This window comes from Sarcophilus harrisii, chromosome 1 (assembly GCF_902635505.1).
Source record: "Sarcophilus harrisii chromosome 1, mSarHar1.11, whole genome shotgun sequence".
Classification (NCBI taxonomy): domain Eukaryota; kingdom Metazoa; phylum Chordata; class Mammalia; order Dasyuromorphia; family Dasyuridae; genus Sarcophilus; species Sarcophilus harrisii.
The window spans coordinates 134,335,172-134,353,511 of record NC_045426.1 but is presented as its reverse complement, the minus strand read 5'-3'; the positions used below and the strand labels follow the sequence as shown (position 1 = coordinate 134,353,511).

General features: G+C 35.9%; 1 protein-coding gene across 2 annotated transcripts in view; it reads right to left on the bottom strand.

The window, feature by feature from the left end:
* GHR (growth hormone receptor) overlaps positions 1–18,340 on the bottom strand; it is a 299,645-nt gene that overhangs the window by 227,445 nt on the left and 53,860 nt on the right. Inside the window, exon 2 of one of the 2 annotated variants that reach the window (XM_003759913.4) lies at positions 13,665–13,796. The exons of the other annotated variant lie outside the window; for it this stretch is intronic. Coding sequence (XP_003759961.3) covers positions 13,665–13,746 — 82 coding nt within the window. The 5' untranslated portion in view covers positions 13,747–13,796. The remainder of the gene's footprint in view (positions 1–13,664; positions 13,797–18,340) is intronic. 2 annotated transcript variants of the gene reach the window in all.

Sequence of the window (18,340 nt, the reverse complement as noted above, 5' to 3'; positions counted from 1 at the left end):
GACTAAAGTTTTTCCATCTCAGAATTTATGGACCAGCACAGACCAAGACACAAAATTTGAGCAAAGTGCCTGGGGATACCATTGAGAAGATGATAAGTGAAGAATTATTCTAATGGCTTAAGGAAATATTTCTTTAGCATGTTGCTGCAACTGTTCTGCCCTACAGAGGCAATCTGACAGAATGGATATGGGGGTGAATGCTGAGTGAGAAAGATCTGGGGTCAAACTTCAATTCAGACACTTACTAGTGTATGACCCTAGGAAGTTACTGAATCTTTCTGAACTTCAATTTCCTTATCTGTAAAATAATAGCACTTTCCTCTGAAGGTTGCTGTGAGATTTTTACAAATCCTTTTTTAAACTTTAAAGTACTAGAAAAATGGAAGGTCTTGCAATAATAGTAAAAATCTAATTCTTCTCAAGATCTTGAACACATACATATACTGCCAAAGTGAATGTTTAAAGTTCCTCCATGAGGTTTCATGGAACAAATATATTGTTGACAGGGAAAAAAAATGAGGCAAAATTAGGGAAGAGTCCTTCTATTACTCTGGGAGAGGAAAGAAATCCAGTACAGTGATCCAACTCATATGTGATAGCTCCCTGTACTTGTGCATCATTGGATGGTATCTCTTAGTGGAGATTTTGCTGTCAAGATGCATTTAATATGTGTGCTAGCCCTTCAGTGGTGTCATGCTGCTTGATAATTTCCTTGAAGGCAGTTTGTCCTTGAGCAGCTGTAATAAGCATTCAATAGGAGGAGGACTACATGACACTCAACAAACTTAGTGCTAAATAATATTGGCGACCCTTCAAGAACCTTGTGTCCCCACGATTACACTTCTAAGTTTACATCTGGTGTTCTGTGATCAGCTGGAGTTCCAGGAACTTTATGTACAGAGACAATTTAAAAAATATATGAAGCAAAACATTGCATTTAGTCATAATGTTTTTTTACAAGTCAAGTCAAGGCAACAATTATTTATTAAGTACTCACCTTGTGCCAGGGACTGTGCTAAACACAACATGTACAATGAAAGACAAAAATAGTCTCTGATGTCAAGAAATTCAGTCTAATGACAGAAATAACATGCTATGAACAAACTAGATATATACATCTATGAAAAACTTGGAGATAAGCTCATAGGGAAGGCACTTGCCTTAAGGGGCAGTAGGAAAGGTTTCTTGTAAGAAGGTAGGATTTTAGTTAAGACTTGAGGTCAAGAAGCTAAAAGCAAGGATTCACAGACAAGAGAGAAGGAAATTGTCATTGAGATTATTTATTTCACATACACACACACACACACACACTCACACACACACACACAGTTTTTTTCTCTAACAGAGGAAGCCATGTTCTTTCCTTTCTCAAGCTTTTTGCAGTTGATGAGTTGCTTCAGTCATGTCCAGCTTTTCATGATCCCATTTGGGGTTTTCTGGGCAAAAATACTGGAGTGATTTGCCATTTCCTTCTCTAGCTCACCTTACAGATGAAGAAAACTGAGGCAAGCAGGGTTAAGTGACTTGTGTCACCCAGGTCAGATTTGAACTCGGGAAGATGAGTTTTTCTGACTTAAGGTCGGGCATTTTTTTATCCACTACACTATCTAGTAGGGTATCACAATACTCACTCCAAAATATTTATTGGGAGACTGCTGAAGTTCAAAATCTACCTCTAGATAGCACCTAAAAAGGAATAACAGCTAAAGATCTCTCAGCAGAATATAACTAAAATTTTGACTTTGTTGAATGTTATGCATTTTACCATTCACTCTACAGTAAAATTTCCTACCTCTAACACTAATTGTCATACCATATAAGGACCAGTCGAAGTAACTGGAAATGTTTAGTTTGGAGAAGAAAAGACATAATCTATTATCGACTGTTTGAAGTTCTGTCTTGGAAGACATATTAGAGTTGTTCTACTTGGCCCTCAAAGGCTGGACTAAGACTGGTAAGTAACAGATTCAAAGAAGCAAACTGGTATTTGAAATAAGGAAAACATTCCTGATAATTGGAGCTGACTCATAAGATAAGCTGCCTTGGGAAGTATGGGTTTTACCTAACTGGAGGCTTTAAGTCAAAGACAAATAGTAAGCTGTTGAAGATACATGGATGGGATTCTTATTCAGGTATAGGTTGAAGTGGAAAGCATTTGCACTCCCTTAAAATTCTGAGATTCTGAGATAGCATAATCTTTCTCATAAATACTGAATCATTGAGAAAATGGGCCCCTCATTAATATAACTTCATCTATTACTATATATCCTTTCTTAAACTGGAAATTATTTTGAATCCTCCCCAATGTTTTGATGGGCACATGACAATGTTCTGTTTTGTTCTGTTTTCATTTTCTGGTTTTCTTTTTTAAAACAGAAAAAACTTTAAAAAGAGAGAAAATAAGGAAATATAAGGCCAAATAACAGGACAGGACTATTGGCCTTGACATTAGATTTAGGAACTAATTCTCTATTATCAGAAAGCTTTATTATCTTCTTGTTGTTGCTAATTTCCAATAGAATATAAGTTTCTCTAAAAACTGTTTTGTTTTGTTTTGTTTTCCTTCTATACCTAGGTGGCACAATGGATAGACTATTGAGCCTGGAAACAGGAAAATTTAAATTTAAATTTGGCCTCAGTTATTCACTAGCTGTATTACTCTGGATAAGTCACTTAACCTTGTTTCTTTAATCTACCGGAGAAGGAAATGGCAAACCTCTTCAGTATCTTTGCCAAGAAAACACCACACAGGGTCATAAAGGGTTGGACATAATTGAACAATGACAATGCCTAATATATTAAAAATAATTAGTTATGGAATAAATAAATATGACCTAATATTAAGAATGGATATATGTAATTGTTTTATGTCTAATAAAGGAACACAAAAATAATGTCTTTTAGTGGACAATGCTAAACATGAGAGTCACTGAACCTGAATTCAAATTCTGAATCTATCAGCCATGTGGGAAAATCATTTATCTCTCTGTGTCTTCCTTTCCTTACCTGGAAAGTTGGGGGGGGGGGGAAGAAAGAGAGGGAAAGGATAGCCACATGATGTCTAAGGTCTCCTCCAGCTTTAGATCCGTGACATTATGATCTAAACAAGCAAGAAGGATTAGCTGACAGTGCCAGGAAGAAAGATCACAAAGGAAAAGAAAAGAAGTATCTGGAAGTTGGATTCCTTCCAGAGTCCTTCAAAACAGCTGCTGGGGGAGGAGACTCCATTAAGCTTTGTCAGGAATCTACCCATTGTAAAATAGTACAGGGGAGGCACTAAAGGATAAAAGGGGGAACCTTAGCAAAGGGGACTTTAAAAAAAACTTTAAAAAATATTTCTTTACTCTTTAAAAAAAGTTTTGTTGGAGGACTAAAACATTGGCATCTAGAATCTATAACAGTCACGGAATCTCAGAATTTAAGAGGTGGGAGGGACCTCGGGGCTCATATTGGGCAGTTCTTGATCTGAACAGGAAATCTGTCTATTACAAGATCCCTGACGAGCTGTCACCTTGAAGAGCTCAGGTGATGACAGATGCAGGTCCACTCCCTATTTGAACAACTAATTATCAGAAATCCTAAATCTGCCTCAGGTAGCTAGGTAGTGCAGTAGATAGAGTGCCAGGCCTGGCGTCAGAAAAAACTCATCTTCCCAAGTTCAAGTTTGGCCTCAGACATCAAGTAGCTGTGTGACCCTAGATAAATCACTTAACTCTGTTTGCCTCAGTTTCCTTATCTGTAAAATCAGCAGGAGAAGGAAAATAGCTATTCCAGTGTCTTTGTCCAAAAATAAACTCAAATGAGTTCAAGAAGAGTCATGATTGAAAGAAAATAACCACAACATAATTCCTTGATAAAAGAGTTCTACAAATTTATAAGACATTGAAGTCAAACCTCATGTTCTATAAGTAGCAGATAACAGTCTTTTTCCTTTTGGGGGAGTGGGAGAGAATTGGGACAACTTTTACCTTTCATCAGGCCTGGTATACCACTCCCTTTCACCAAGATTTTTCAAAGATCATAGACAGTGTCTTAGCAATCACATCTGTTGGCTCTCTCTACACATAATCTTGCACGCACTGGAGCAATGCCCATGCATAGCTAAACACCTCTGAGATTTCTGCACCACACCTCCACAAAACTGAAGCAAGTCAGGCATTTTCATTTTTTTTCATCAATGCAAACCAAATAGCAGTGGAGAAAAAGCTATGGTCCAGGTTGCAATTTGGATTCTGCTGTTTATCTGCTCTGGAATCTTGAGCAAGTTACCAAAATAATAACAGCTGAGATTTAAATAGTACTTTAAGGCTTGCAAGCACTTTTTACATGGTATATCATTTGATCCTCACAACAATCTTATGATTGCTATTATTAATTTTAATTAATTACATAATATAAATTATATTAATAATAATTAATATTAACAGGATACTATTATTAGTTCCAAAAATAAGAGAATAATTAGAGGAGATTGAGAGGCTAAATGATTTGATCAGGATCACAGCTAGTAAATGTGTCAGATAGGTTTTGAATTCAAGTATTCCTTACTGTAAGTTTGGAACACTATCCATTGCCCCAGTCTGCCTCAGTTTGAACATCATTTTGTTCATCTATAAAATGGAGATAACAATATCTATGCTGATTAGTTTACGGGGTTATTGCTTGGATCCAGATGAGGTAATGCTGATTTAAGAGCTGATTTAAGAATTAAACAAATGCAAGATACTAATACTGTGTTATTGGTTAAATGGAGAGAGGCAGTGGGAAGAACTGTGATTCTGGGTTCAGATCCCACTGAACCTCAGTTTCCTCTCTAGTAAAATGAAGGAGTCAGACCAGATAGCTTCTAAAGTTTTCTTTTCCAGCTCCAACTTTATGATCCTATTCAATTATCTGGACAGAGAAACTTAATAACATGAATAGTGACAAAGCACTGGATGTGAAATTATGAGAACTGGGATGTAGTCATTTCTGCCACTTATTAGTGGCACAAATCACTCAAACTTTCTGGGTCTCATTTTCCACATATATTAAATGAAGAAGTTTCAGAAGATGATCTCTATATGGTCTCTTTCAGCTCTAAGTTTCTGATTTTATGATCTGATTTACCAATATGTCATATGGTTAAACTTGGAAGAAAAACATACAAATAAAGAAAAATATTATGCTATACTACATTTAGGCTAATACTAAAATGTATCTGTTTTCTGATCACAAACTAATTGTTTAGTAAGAAAAGATATCTTATTGCACATAGAGTACCTAAATCAAGTTGCTCACCACTTCAGAGGAGGAAAAGTGAGGGAGATGGGGGAAATTTTGAACTCAAAATAAAAAAAATGTTAAAAATTATATTTGTACATAATGGGAAAAATTATTTTTATTTTTATACTTAGTAGCATTTTATGTTTTTCAGTTACATGTAAAGATAGTTTTCAATATTCATTTTTGTAAGATTTTGAGTTCCAATTTTTCTCTCTCCTTATATTTTCTTTTTTTCAAAAAAGGAAAAGACATCTTAATAATAAATAATATAGGAAAGTGGTGGTAGTGGGGTTGGCATCACTTGAGGGAATAGGATAATCAGCCAGAATTTAAAATCCAACATGGATAATCCATAAAGTAGATAATCCCTACATAGAGTAACTACATTGCTGGGTCATGAAATGCTAATAAAGAAAATGTATCAATATTGATTAATCATCAATAACTGCTACTATTAGCAAAATAATCAATTAGCAAAAATTTATTAGATCCCTTTTAAATACTCGTCCTTTTCCCCCATCCCCACAATATTCCCCTAAGAGCAGCAACAACACTTCCACTTCCCTACATTCTTTGCCCCAAGATTTCTTAAAGTCTAACAGCACCAGTCATGTCACGATGATTGTACCTGCAATTTACAGAATTTTGCCCTTTCAATAGAAGGTCTCTTTTAAATGCCTTTCAATGATTCATACACTTCCAGCATAAACTGAAGATGTTGTCATGTTGTTGACTTTGCTACGAGCTACACATTGTGAAAATGGAACTTGCTTCCATCATTTATCTTCTTAGAAAGCTAAATTAGAAAGTAAATCAGAATCGTTTAAAAGCTGCCTCAGTTGTAATTTCTATCTTGGCAACTTCTTCCCATTTATCCCCTTCTTTCTTCTCATGTGGTTGACAATCTAGTTTGCACCCTCATCACCTCTCGCCACGTTATAATTTCCTCATTGTTTTCTCTGCTTCAAGCCTTTCCCTACCCCACTCCATCCTCCCCATAGCGGTCAAAGAGGTTTTCACTTCAACACAGAGTAAATGCTGTTGGTTCCCTATAACCTCTAGAAAAGTGGTTCTCATAGTTTTTAGTTTTAGAACTCCTTTACAATTTAAAAAAAATTACCAAAGAGCTTTTGTTAATGTTATATTTTTGTATTAAAAATGAAGATATCTTAGTATTATTTTGAAACTAGTCTTGATCTTAAAGACTACCAAAGGTTCCCTGACCACACTATGAGAATCGATACTCTAGAACCAAATAAAGCCTTCTTTATTTGGCATTTGAAGTCTCTCACTACCTGGCGCCTATTTACTTTTCCAATCTTATTACAATTACTCCTTTCTACCTACATACACACACACACACACACACACACACACACTATAAATGAGCTCCATTTTTTCTTTTATATATATAACACATTTATCTAGTATCCACATGTCTTTCCATTGACTGTTCCCCTTAACTGGAATACAGTCCCTTCCCATCTTAGTCTCTTAGAAGCTTTAACTGACTTTAAGATTCAGCTCAGGATTTCCTAATCTTTGTGTGTGTGTGTGAAGAACCCCTCTCATAGTCTGGAGAAGTGTATGGACTGCTTCTTGAAATGCATCTTTAAATATATATAAAAATATGCAAGATTACAAAGAAAACTACTATAATAAAATAAAGATTCCTGTACAAATTCACAGATCCCCTGATATCTATCCATAAAGCCCCAAGAACACTTATTCTTCATTATAATAACAATAATAACTAATGTTTACATAGCATCTACTTTGTGCCACCAGGAACCGTGCTAAGCATTTTACATATTATCCCATTTGGTCCTCACTTTGGGAGGTAGGTACTTTTATAACCCCCAGTTTACAGATAAGGAAACCGAGGGAAAGAGAGGTGAAGTGAATTATTCAGAGTCACATGGATAGTAAATGTTGAGGTCAGATTTGAGCTTCCTGACTCCAGGCCCTGTATTCTAACCTGTACCACCAGCCTCTCCTGGTCCCCCACCCCCAGTTGATAGTATTTCCCCTCAAAATCATTTATCTATTTCACATATACTTGCATGTGAACATCTGCCCTGGCTAACCTGGAAATTCCTCAGGGACACAGACTGTTTCACTTTTGTCTTTCTATCCCTATGGCTTAGCTTGAACACAGTAGGTATTTAACAAATGCTTGTTGCTACTATCTCAAAAGAAAATGTAAATGCATTTTCAGAAAATCTGTTCTGCAGGCTCTATCTTCCTTATTTGCAGAGGGTACTTGGTAGAAGAATTCCGTTAAAAATTTTAATTAGTTTTAAATTGTGTGTGTATTTGTGTATGTTTGTGTGTGTTTGTATATGTGTGTGTGTTGAATGTCAACCTGGCTGACCTGACAGCTTGGAAATAAGTTAGTTACAGGGAAGTGACATTTATGTCAATACTCTGTACTCTCATTATTCTTCTTGTCATACTAGACTGTGGGTGAGCTTGTTGCTACCATGTAGCAAATTTCTCTCTACGGTTCTATCTACTAATTGGATACACACTCCTATTTCTGGGAAAGATAAACAGAGAGAATAAAAGTTAAGTAAAAATTAATTATATAGAATGGGACAATCTTTAATTATCTGAAAATCACTTCTGCATGGTTTTAAAATCCATAACAGTCTCCATTTTATTCCTTCTTCAAATCATGTTTATTTGTTTGTCTCATGATGGCAATAAAAATAAAGCCCACCACTTCTGATCTTGATATCAGGCTTACATATCAAGTTCAGTATCTTGCTCAGTTTCTTCAGATTTTCTAAACTTACCATTTTGTTTTACCGATGGAGGAACGTCATCTATTGATACAATGGATAACTGAAACTATATACTATATACTGTCCAACAGTTCCCATTGATCTCTTAAAATGGCAAATCCTTTTCTCAATCCTCATTCTTTTTTTGCTTCTATGAAGCCTTTGACAAGCCTTTGTTGATACATGGTTAGGTTTTCAGAACACCATTCTCATTTGATTCTCTTCCAGCCTTGAGAATACTTCTCAATCATTTCTGTTGCTAGTGGCTCATAAAGAGCACACCCTATAAATGTCCCACAAAGACCCTCTTCTTCTTCCCCTTCTATACTATTTTACTTGCTGATGTCATTTGCTCCCATGTATTTAATTACCATCTCTAGGTTGATGATTCTCAGATCTATTTATTCTGCCCCAACTTCCCTACCAACTTCCAATCTCACATTTCCAATTTCCTTTCAGGAATTTTAAACTGAATATCCAATAGACATATTAAAATCAAATATCTCAATATCTTTTCCCCTCCAAATCTTTCTTCCAACCCTCACAACTTTCCTATTATTTTTGAGAACAGTATCAGTCTTCCAGTTCCCCAGGCTTGCAACCTAGGTCTCATCCTCAATTCTTCATTCTCGCCTCTTCCCTCTCCCCCACATCCAATCTGTTGCCAAGGTCTGCCAATTTTACCTTTGCAATATCTCTCAAATACATTTCTTCTATCATTTGACACTGACATATTCTGGTGTGGGACCTCATCGCCTCACACATGGACCAGTAAAATAGCTTCCCCCCAAGGATACCATATCATCAGTGGGTACCATCATTTTCAGAAACCAAAATGGAATCTCAATTTCCTCATGTAGTAGTAGAATGTTTCTTTTCAATTAGTTTGTTTTTCAGGCACTTTAAGACTCTTCCCACTCTAATCCATCCTCCATTCACCCTCCATCAAAAAAGTGGGTTTTTTTCTCCTAAAGCTCAAATACAATCATGTTATGCTTCCCACTCAATAAACTCCAGTGGTTCCCTATAACCTCTAGGATGAATCACAAAATAATCTGGCATCCAAAACTCTTCATAATTTAGGCTCCTCATATCTTTCCAGTCTTCTTATACCTTACGCTCTACTAATACTTTTTAATTCCTTGCTCTTCCAAGAACAGGATGTTCCATCTCTTGTCACTAGGTATTTCCTCTGGTTCTCCAGGACTATGGATAGAATGCTATTTCTCTTCAGGTCTGTCTCCTGGCTTCCTTCAAGTCACAGCTGACACCCTAACTTCTACAGGAAAACTTTCCTGATCCCCTTAATTCTAGTGATAACTTTTAATTATTTCCTATTTTCCCCTGAATATAAATGTTTATACCATTCCATTTTTGCATATCACATTATTTCCATAAATATATTACAAAGAAAACCTGCCTAGGATGGGGTGCAAGAGAGGGTGGGAGCAGCAGTGAGGGCAAGATTTGGACAATGGAACAATACGTTACTTTAATTATTATTCAGTTGGGCCATTTGGACAATATTAAATTTACAAACTCACAGACTGACTTGTGGTCAGAAGGGACTTTGGAGGCCATCTCATCCTTGGCCATAGTAGCTATGTATTAAAAGAATCACTACTCCAAGCTGGATCTCATCTTGTTAGATTTAGTTCAGTGCTTTAGTCAGTCCAGATCAGATCCCTGTCCTGAAGACCTCCTGACATAATGAGATTGAACCATTAGCAACTACTCATTGAGTCTGCCATCCAACTGGTTCAGAAGCTCTCTGTATTATCTAATCTATAAGCCACTACTTTCTTCACAAGAATAGAATGAGATACTTTATTGAAAGCTTTGCTAAAAATCTACATCTATAATATTCCTCTCATCTACAAATGCATAATCCTATCAAATAAGAAAATGAAATTAGTCTGCTATGAAACTGTTTTTGATGAAGCCATGCTGATTTCACTTTTCCCCTTTCTCCTGGCAGATGTTTGACAACCACATCCCTTTAAGGAGCCTTTCTACAACTTTCCCAAGAAGAAAAGTCAAGTTTAATGGCCTATAATTTACACACTGCTCTTTCCTTTTTTGAAAACTAAGAAATTTGATTTTCTTTAATCTTGTGACATATCTTGTTTTCCATAATCATGACAGTAGCTCAATAATTGTATATGCAAATTCTTTCAGGATCTATGGATGTGAGTTCCTCTGCACTAGGCAACTTGGATTAATCAAGGGCAGCAAGTTATTTACTCTATTATCATCTCCTTACTTATCTTGGGTATCAACCCCTTGTTAGTCATTTTTGTTTTGTCATTTTCAGAATAAAGGGCATTCTCTTTTGCAGAGAAAATAGAAACAAGATAATTTCTTGGCTTATCATTCAAGTTCCTTCCCAGAGGGGTACCTACATGCCTATTTCCCATCATGGCCCTCTACTTTCTGCTCTTGAACAGATCACATGAAATTTTATTCATGCCATCCTTCCAGTTTCCCATCCATTTCTATCAAATAATACCCTATTTCCTCCTTTCTATTTACGTTCAACTCTTCCCTGAAGGAATATTTCAAGATTCATTAGGATTTCCCCAATTGTCCCAGATTAAAGCGATCCTATATGGCACTCATTGTATGTTTTACATACTTAATTCCATCTGGCATGTACAACTATATGTTGTTATTTATCTTTTGTCTGTTTGTGCTACTATCTCTCCAACTAGGAGTGTAAATTCAAAAGGGACAGGGAATCCATTTCACACTTTCTAATGTCAGAGCCCAGCACAGTGCCCTACAAATAACTCAATAAGTATTTATTGGTAAAGATGATATGACTTGATAATGTTACTTTGGATTCCCCTAAGCATAGACAACTGATGATGGACAGGAAGCCAAGGGTAAGAGTGTTAAGTGACAGGGATAATTGAGCTTGGAATTAAACATTAGCTGTTGAGAATTCAAAAATGAGTAATACAAGCTCAAAAAATCCAGAACAGAATACATTTTCAATTCCTCATTAGAGCTCATTCATCCATCATGTGTTCCTTCAATAACCATTTATTAAATAAGATAATTAAACCATGTTCCACCATATCCTTAAGGATTTTACAATCTAGTTCTCAGCAAATTCTAGATATAAGTAGCAGTACTTGCTTTCAAAATTGTTTCTGTGTACTCAATTATTTCCCTGGGGCTGAAATTAATGCTGCCTCCCCCAGGAATACTATAACATCAGCTGGCACCATCATTTTCAGTAACCAAAATGAAATCTCAGTTTCCTTATGTATTAGTAGCATGTTTCTCTTCAATTAATATGGTTCTTTAAAAAAAAAAACTTCATAAAAAAATAAAAAAAACCTTCATTTATCCTTCAATGTTTTAATTGTGTGATGATTTAAAATTCAAAGGGAGTCTTTCCCAAGATTAGATGATCTTTAGTATGACAGGCTAAATGTTACTGAAGAATTTTACATCATATAGTTAATGTTTTGTTTTGTTTTTAGATCCATATCACATATGAATTTGTGTGAAAACGTGCTGTGTCACTGCAAGATTAAACCCTAAAGTTTTTATGGGAATGTTTAGGAGAGGAAAATGCCTTGTTTAAAACAAACAGACAAAAAAAAATCAACAAACCCATGAAGACATCTATCATATTTAGAAGTCTATCTACATGAACCAAATCAGTTCCAATGGAGCAGTAATGAACTGAACCAGCTACACCCAGTGAAAGAACTCTGGGAGATGACTAAGCCATTACATTGAATTCCCAATCCCTATATTTATGCCCACCTGCATTTTTTATTTCCTTCACAAGCTAATTGTACAATATTTCAGAGTCCGATTCTTTTTGTACAGCAAAATAACGGTTTGGTCATGTATACTTATTGTGTATCTAATTTATACTTTAATATATTTAATATCTACTGGTCATCCTGCCATCTGGGAGAGGGGGTGGGGGGAAGGAGGGGAAAAATTGGAACAAGAAGTTTGGCAATTGTCAATGCTGTAAAGTTACCCATACATATAACTTGTAAATAAAAGGATATTAAAATAAAAAAAAAGAAATATAAAAGACAATAGCCAAATACTGACAAAAAAAGAAGAATCCTTCTACAAAATAAACTGTTCAGTGAATAGCAGGTCAGGTCAAAAATCGGGGGCAAAGTAAACGATGCCCTGTAATCATCTGCATTTTCCTTAGGCAATATAGAATTCTGACTTGTACCAATTTTTCATTTTTCATTCAGAGCTCTGGATAGTGCTGCAGTGAACACATGTCAATAGCGGCTATCCCAGCTGTCACAAATGTCAATATGATCAGGTGCATTAAATTGCACAATCTGAGTTTGCCAAGAGGTCTCAGGTTTCTAGGCCAAGGCTGCAAATATATCTATATACTTTTGTGGTACTGAAGGGGTACTGAAGGAGAACAGGATGGTAAACCAGTGTAGGTCATTCAATTCTTCCAGTTACAAGAAAGTCACAGTTGCTAGAAGAAAAGGACATTATTTCTAGATGGTATAAATGGTTCTACATAGCACATGGAGAAATCAAGCTCTCAAATAAGGAATTTTCTAAATAACTAAGGGGCAGCTAGATGGTACAGTGGATATAGTGGTAGGCTTGGAGTTAGTAAAGCTCATTTTTGTGAGTTCTTATTTTCCCTCAGTCATTTCACCCTGTTTGTCTCAGTTTCCCCATCTGTAAAATGAACTGGAAAAGAAATGGCAAACCACTCCAGTATTTTTGCCAAGAAAATCCCAAATCTCAGTTTTCTCATGTATTAGTAGTATGCTTCTTTCAAAAACAAAAAACAAAAGAACACCCTTTATCTTTAACATCCTTTATTTTTTAATGCTTTAATTGTGAGATGTTTTAAATTCATGAAAAATCTGAAATAACTGAACACAAGAAGATTATTAAACCACAGGTCTCTTTTGCTTTCTACTACCACTTCACAGTACTTATTATGTAATAATATGATTACACCAAATTGTCTATAAACCATATTCCTCAACTAGTCTGTAAACTCCATGAGAACAGGTATAGTGTCTTCTTGTTGGTCAATTGTTTCAGTAGAGTTCAACTCTTTCTAACTCTATTTGGGATTTTCTGGGTACATCTGTTATTTCTTTCCCCAGCTTATTTTATAGCTGAGAAATCGAGGCAAACAGATTAAGCAATATTTGAGACTGGATGTGAATTTGGGTGGGGATGGGAGTAGGGGGGTGTTAAGGTTGCATAGGGGGTTGTTGCAAATATAGTCAGGATTGCTGCAGAAGTAAAACACATCAGCTGTTCTCTCTTTCCACTATGTCCAGGAAAAGACAGACTGGACTTAAATTAGCAAGAGGGATTCTTGTTAGAATTCATGGGTTGGGAGACAGGAGACCATATCACTACGGGAACCGGTGGAACCTTTTTAAAGGAAAAATAAAAGCAGTAATCTCTCTGGGTGATTTAAATGTAGTTTTTGCCTGAAGGCAGAAGAACATGAGGAATGAACTCTCAATGAAGTCTACTTACTCCAAGGAAAGGCAGTATTGTTCTGGTGATCCATATAGTAAAATATAGTATAGAGGGAGAGAAGGTAAGAATAAGAAATAAATATGACCCACTGACCTTGGAAACCTTGCCTTGTGATTTGGCACCACGGGAATGTGGCCAATAGTGGTTTCAGGAGGTTCTCTCCATCTTGGCCCATTAAGGTCCTTTTCCAGCCTCCTGATTCAATGATTTCTTTTTCTGCTAACCCTAAGAATGAATTAGAAATGGAGAGAGCTGATAGGCAGAACCTTTATGTTTCACATTTATAAACTTGCTTTCAATGAAAATAAGTGATATGACAAAGTATACCATAAATAATTATTGAGAGCCTTCAAAGTTGAAACTCAAAACAATGTTCATTCATCTGCAAATAATTATTAAACACAGGAAAATTTTGTTTCACTGATACATACAAACATCATAAAGAAATATTGTTAATGTAATAGTATTTTAATAAATGGTCCCTCTTAGTTCAGTAAATACCCCTTTCCCAATTACTTAAGTATTGCAGAAAGTAGAGGTGTTTAAAAAAGAGATTCATTCAGAAACATCTTAGTTTCAACCATTTCCAGCCTTTTGGTAAACAAAGGAAGAATACCATTATGTCATTGAATTTTATTTTATTTATTGCAGGATTAATTGAACAAGACTAATAATTATCTAATTCTAAGAAATTTTCTGTTAAAAAATTATGTCACAATACAATGAAACAAATTAAGTGGTAAAACAAAAGGGTCCTAGATTCTGAATCTAATGGGGCTTTGTCCTAGTTCTAACAAACTGTGTAACTTCTAGTAAGTTGCTTTACATATTTGGGCCCTAATGTCCTCAGTGGCCATTCCTATCCTGGTAATATACTCTGTCCTTGCCCCTTCCTTCCTACAATTCCTTTCCATTTCAGGCCCCATTTTCTGCCTGGTCCTTCTTCTATATTGGGGATTAGGGGCAGCATAATACATGATCTAGAAAATCCACATAAAGATGTTTGGCCTTCCCTTCTTACCAGAGAAGACCAAATTTTTTCTTTTTCTTATTTATTTACCTTATTATAAAATTTGGGTTAAGTATTTGGTCACAGATTCTGTATCAAATCCCAAAATTTCCATTTAATTTCTTAAACTAACCTGTGACATATGGAACCTCGGATGGGAAGTCATAATGTGGAAAGAATAATTATATTTTACTACTTTCAATATATTTGTATTAATGCAGTTTATATATTTGTTTTATATACATGCTTATTTTATAAATATTTTTTGTTTCTCTCCTTAGAATGTAAGCTTCTTCAAATAAAGATTATTTAATTCTTTGTACTTCTATCTCCAATGTCAAGCATAATTTTTGGGACATGATAAGTGCTTAATAAAAATTTGTTGATTAATGGATTTGGAAAATGAGAGGAATGGCTTAGAAGATCTCTGGAATTTCTTACAACTGTAGATTTTAATGAATCTATAATTATTGTGCATTTTAGAAGGCATTTTCTTTCTATACCTACTGTTTCCTAAGAAATGTTTCACTTGTAATATGCATACTTTAAATAGTGGCCTAATTATGAACAGCACTGGCTGAATTATGTAGATATAAGTATACTTTTTATGGGACATAAGTCTTAAGGATTTAGTCCTTATCTGTTGAAATAAAAGTCTGCCTTGTTTTCCTCAAAGTCTAGGCCCATAGCCACCCAATAAAGATATATTCTTATGCTTATCTTCAAAGACTATTGAGAGAAAGATGGTTATTTGCTCTCCCAGATTATAGAGAATGGAAGGAAACAAAATTTTTTCTTTTAAAAAAGTTTCCCATTTATTATGCACTTAATATATATCAGGCACTATGCTAAATGCTTTACATATGTTATCTTGTTTACAACAACCCTAGGAAGTAGAGTGCTTTTATTATCCCCATTTTACAGGTGAGGAAACTAAAGCAGCCAGATTAGGTGAATTTTCCTGGATCATATAGATAGTAAACATCTGAGGTGAGACTTGAATTCTAGTCTTCCTGACTATGCACTGACACTGCACCATCTAAATGCTTCTAGAGAACATATATAGGACTGCTTGCCATCTAGGGGTGGGGATGGAGGGAGAGAGGGGAAAAACTGGAACAGAAATGAGTGCAAGGGATAATGTTGTAAAAAATTACCCTGGCATGGGTTCTGTCAATAAAAAGTTATTATAATAAATGCTTCTAGAGTTCTCTCTTGCTTCTGTTCTTTATTATCAGTCTAATTTTTTTTTTAGCAATTTTTGATCACTGCCTATTGTTGCCAATATTCTGCTACTTCTCTTTCTACTCTCTCTTCCTTCTTATCTTTTTATTTCTTGCTTAAGTCTCTTGTTGCTTTCACTCTGCTCCAGAATAAAAAATAAAGGTCTTTGTCAATGTACTTGCATCATAAATTTTTAGATATGGAAGATCTTTGGACATCACCAATGTCTAAGCTTCTCATTTTACACATAGGGAAACTGAAGCTCATCAGTAAACAGGTCAATGTATTCTGTCTGAGTCCTGGACACATCATTTAAATTTCTACATCAGTAAAGTAAGGGTGTTGGACTAGACAGGTTCTAAAGTTCTAAATCTAGAATCAATCAATTAATCAGGCATTTATATTTATTAAGTACTCACTACGAATGAAGTACTGTGGTAAGGCACTGAAGATACAAAACCAAAAAAGAATGAAGACCTTACCCTCAGAGTGCTTACATTGCAATTGAGGGAGGAAAAAATAAATATAAATAAAATATGCAAAATATTACACAAAAAGAATATAAGTTAAATTTTGGGGAAGTAGAAGGCATCAGCAGTTGGGAATAAATGGAAAGACTTCAAAGGGAAGATGGCACTTGAACAGAGCTTTGAAGGAAATAGGGATCTAAAGGGGAAGATAGTATTGGAGGCATAGAGTATGGAAAATGCAAAGGAGATGGAGAGTAGAATTAAGGAACAGCTTGGAGGTCCACTAGACAGGACCATAGATCAAGTTTTGGAAGGGGATTAAGGGAATATAAGTTTGGAAAATAAGTTGGAGTAACATAGTGAAAGACTAACCAAAGGAACTTAGATTTGATCCTAGAGACAAGGAGAAGATTTTGGAATTGTTGGGGTGGGGGGGAGATACATCTATGACATGGTCAGACCCACATTTTAGGAAAATCGATTTGGCAGCTGTGGGAAGGGTTCCTATGAACCCATGAATTCACGAGTCTAGCACCCTATGATATTTCTAGGGGTAGAAGTTAGCCATGAGAGGGCCTACCCAGAGGAATTCTGCTTGGAGACCCAGTACTTAAGTAAACACCAAGGTGGAAAAACGAATACAGACTACAGAGAACCTTTGACTAATCTTTTGACAGTGAGCCAGTTTTCATTACTGAACTGAAATTTACTGGCAAAGGACCTAAACCATCTTTTCTTGCCTTGGGCTATGTCTCAGAGGGACTGAAATGGAAGCAGATGTCCTTGAGCTGAAAGTGTGTTAAAGGGAGCTCCTCATTCTCCTAAGGGTTGTGTGACTGACTGTGAGATAAGCAGCAGGCGCCATATTCCTGAGGATGGAGCAAAGATAACATGTTTTCCTTTTCAGTTGGATTCCCTGTTTTTCAAGTTCAAAAGCACCTGCCTGACCCTTGTAGAAAACTTTTTAAAAAATTTTTCTGAAAAAAAAATCATTATTTATAATTTCTGAAAAAACTGCTGCCCTAGCCCCAACCAGGCCTAAAAGGCCGACCTACTGATTAAATGCATAATGTGTGTCTGAAGTCTAATTTAAGCTGAAGTATGAATCATATTTTTAGTTAATGAATCGTGCCCTGTTCACATGAGGCTTGCAAAGTTGATCCAAAGAACAGCATTTAACAAAGTCCTAAGTTCAGCCTTACGTGAGTCATATACTTGTCCGCAAAATTCCCTTTTCCTAGGATTCCTAAGTCTGTTAGCAATGTACAAGCAAGAGCTAAAGATGAAACAGTCATAGTAAGGCATTGAAAGGTAAAGGAAGTGTACTTGAGCAGAGACGGGACTGTTTCTAAATTAATCAGTCCCATCAATCAGCCCTTAAGGATTTATTAAATGTCTTCTCTGTGCACAGAGCTGGCTGAGAAAAACTTGGACTGAGATCTGAAGCAAAGATAAAAATAAGGGCCAGTCCTTGGAATATAGGCCAGAGCTTTACTGGTCTGGACTTTAGGAAGTAACCCATTGTCTTTCAGCACTACTACATGGATGGAGGGTCTGTGACCCAGGGAGTTCAGGTGTAGGATCAACCACTATTTGAGACCCTTTATTAGCATGTCCCTTTGTTTGATGATCAGGCCCTGTCAAAGAGGAGCAAGTCTTCCTTTGGAGTCTTCTGCATAGTATATGACCCATGATACCATCAGCATCATTTTTAAGTTTGACCCACAAAAAACAGCCTCATAGTAGGGTCAGAAAGTACTCTTAAGTACAACTGAATGTGTTCCGCTGCAAAGTTCTCCAGCTAACAAATAATTCCTGAATGTCCAACACAATGGCCCTGTCATACCTGCTGTTCATCCCTACTGCCTTCTTAGACAAGAACAATGTCCCTTAGTTTGTTTAATAGGATACAGGAAGTTCTGGAAAGGATTACATCACCCTTATGATAATTGCAATAGTATGACAATAATCATCTGTTGTGAATTCTTGCTTTTCATCACCAAAGCTCATTAGGGAAATTTTCCCTCCACCTTCCCTCACACCAAAAAAAAAAAAAAAATTAATTT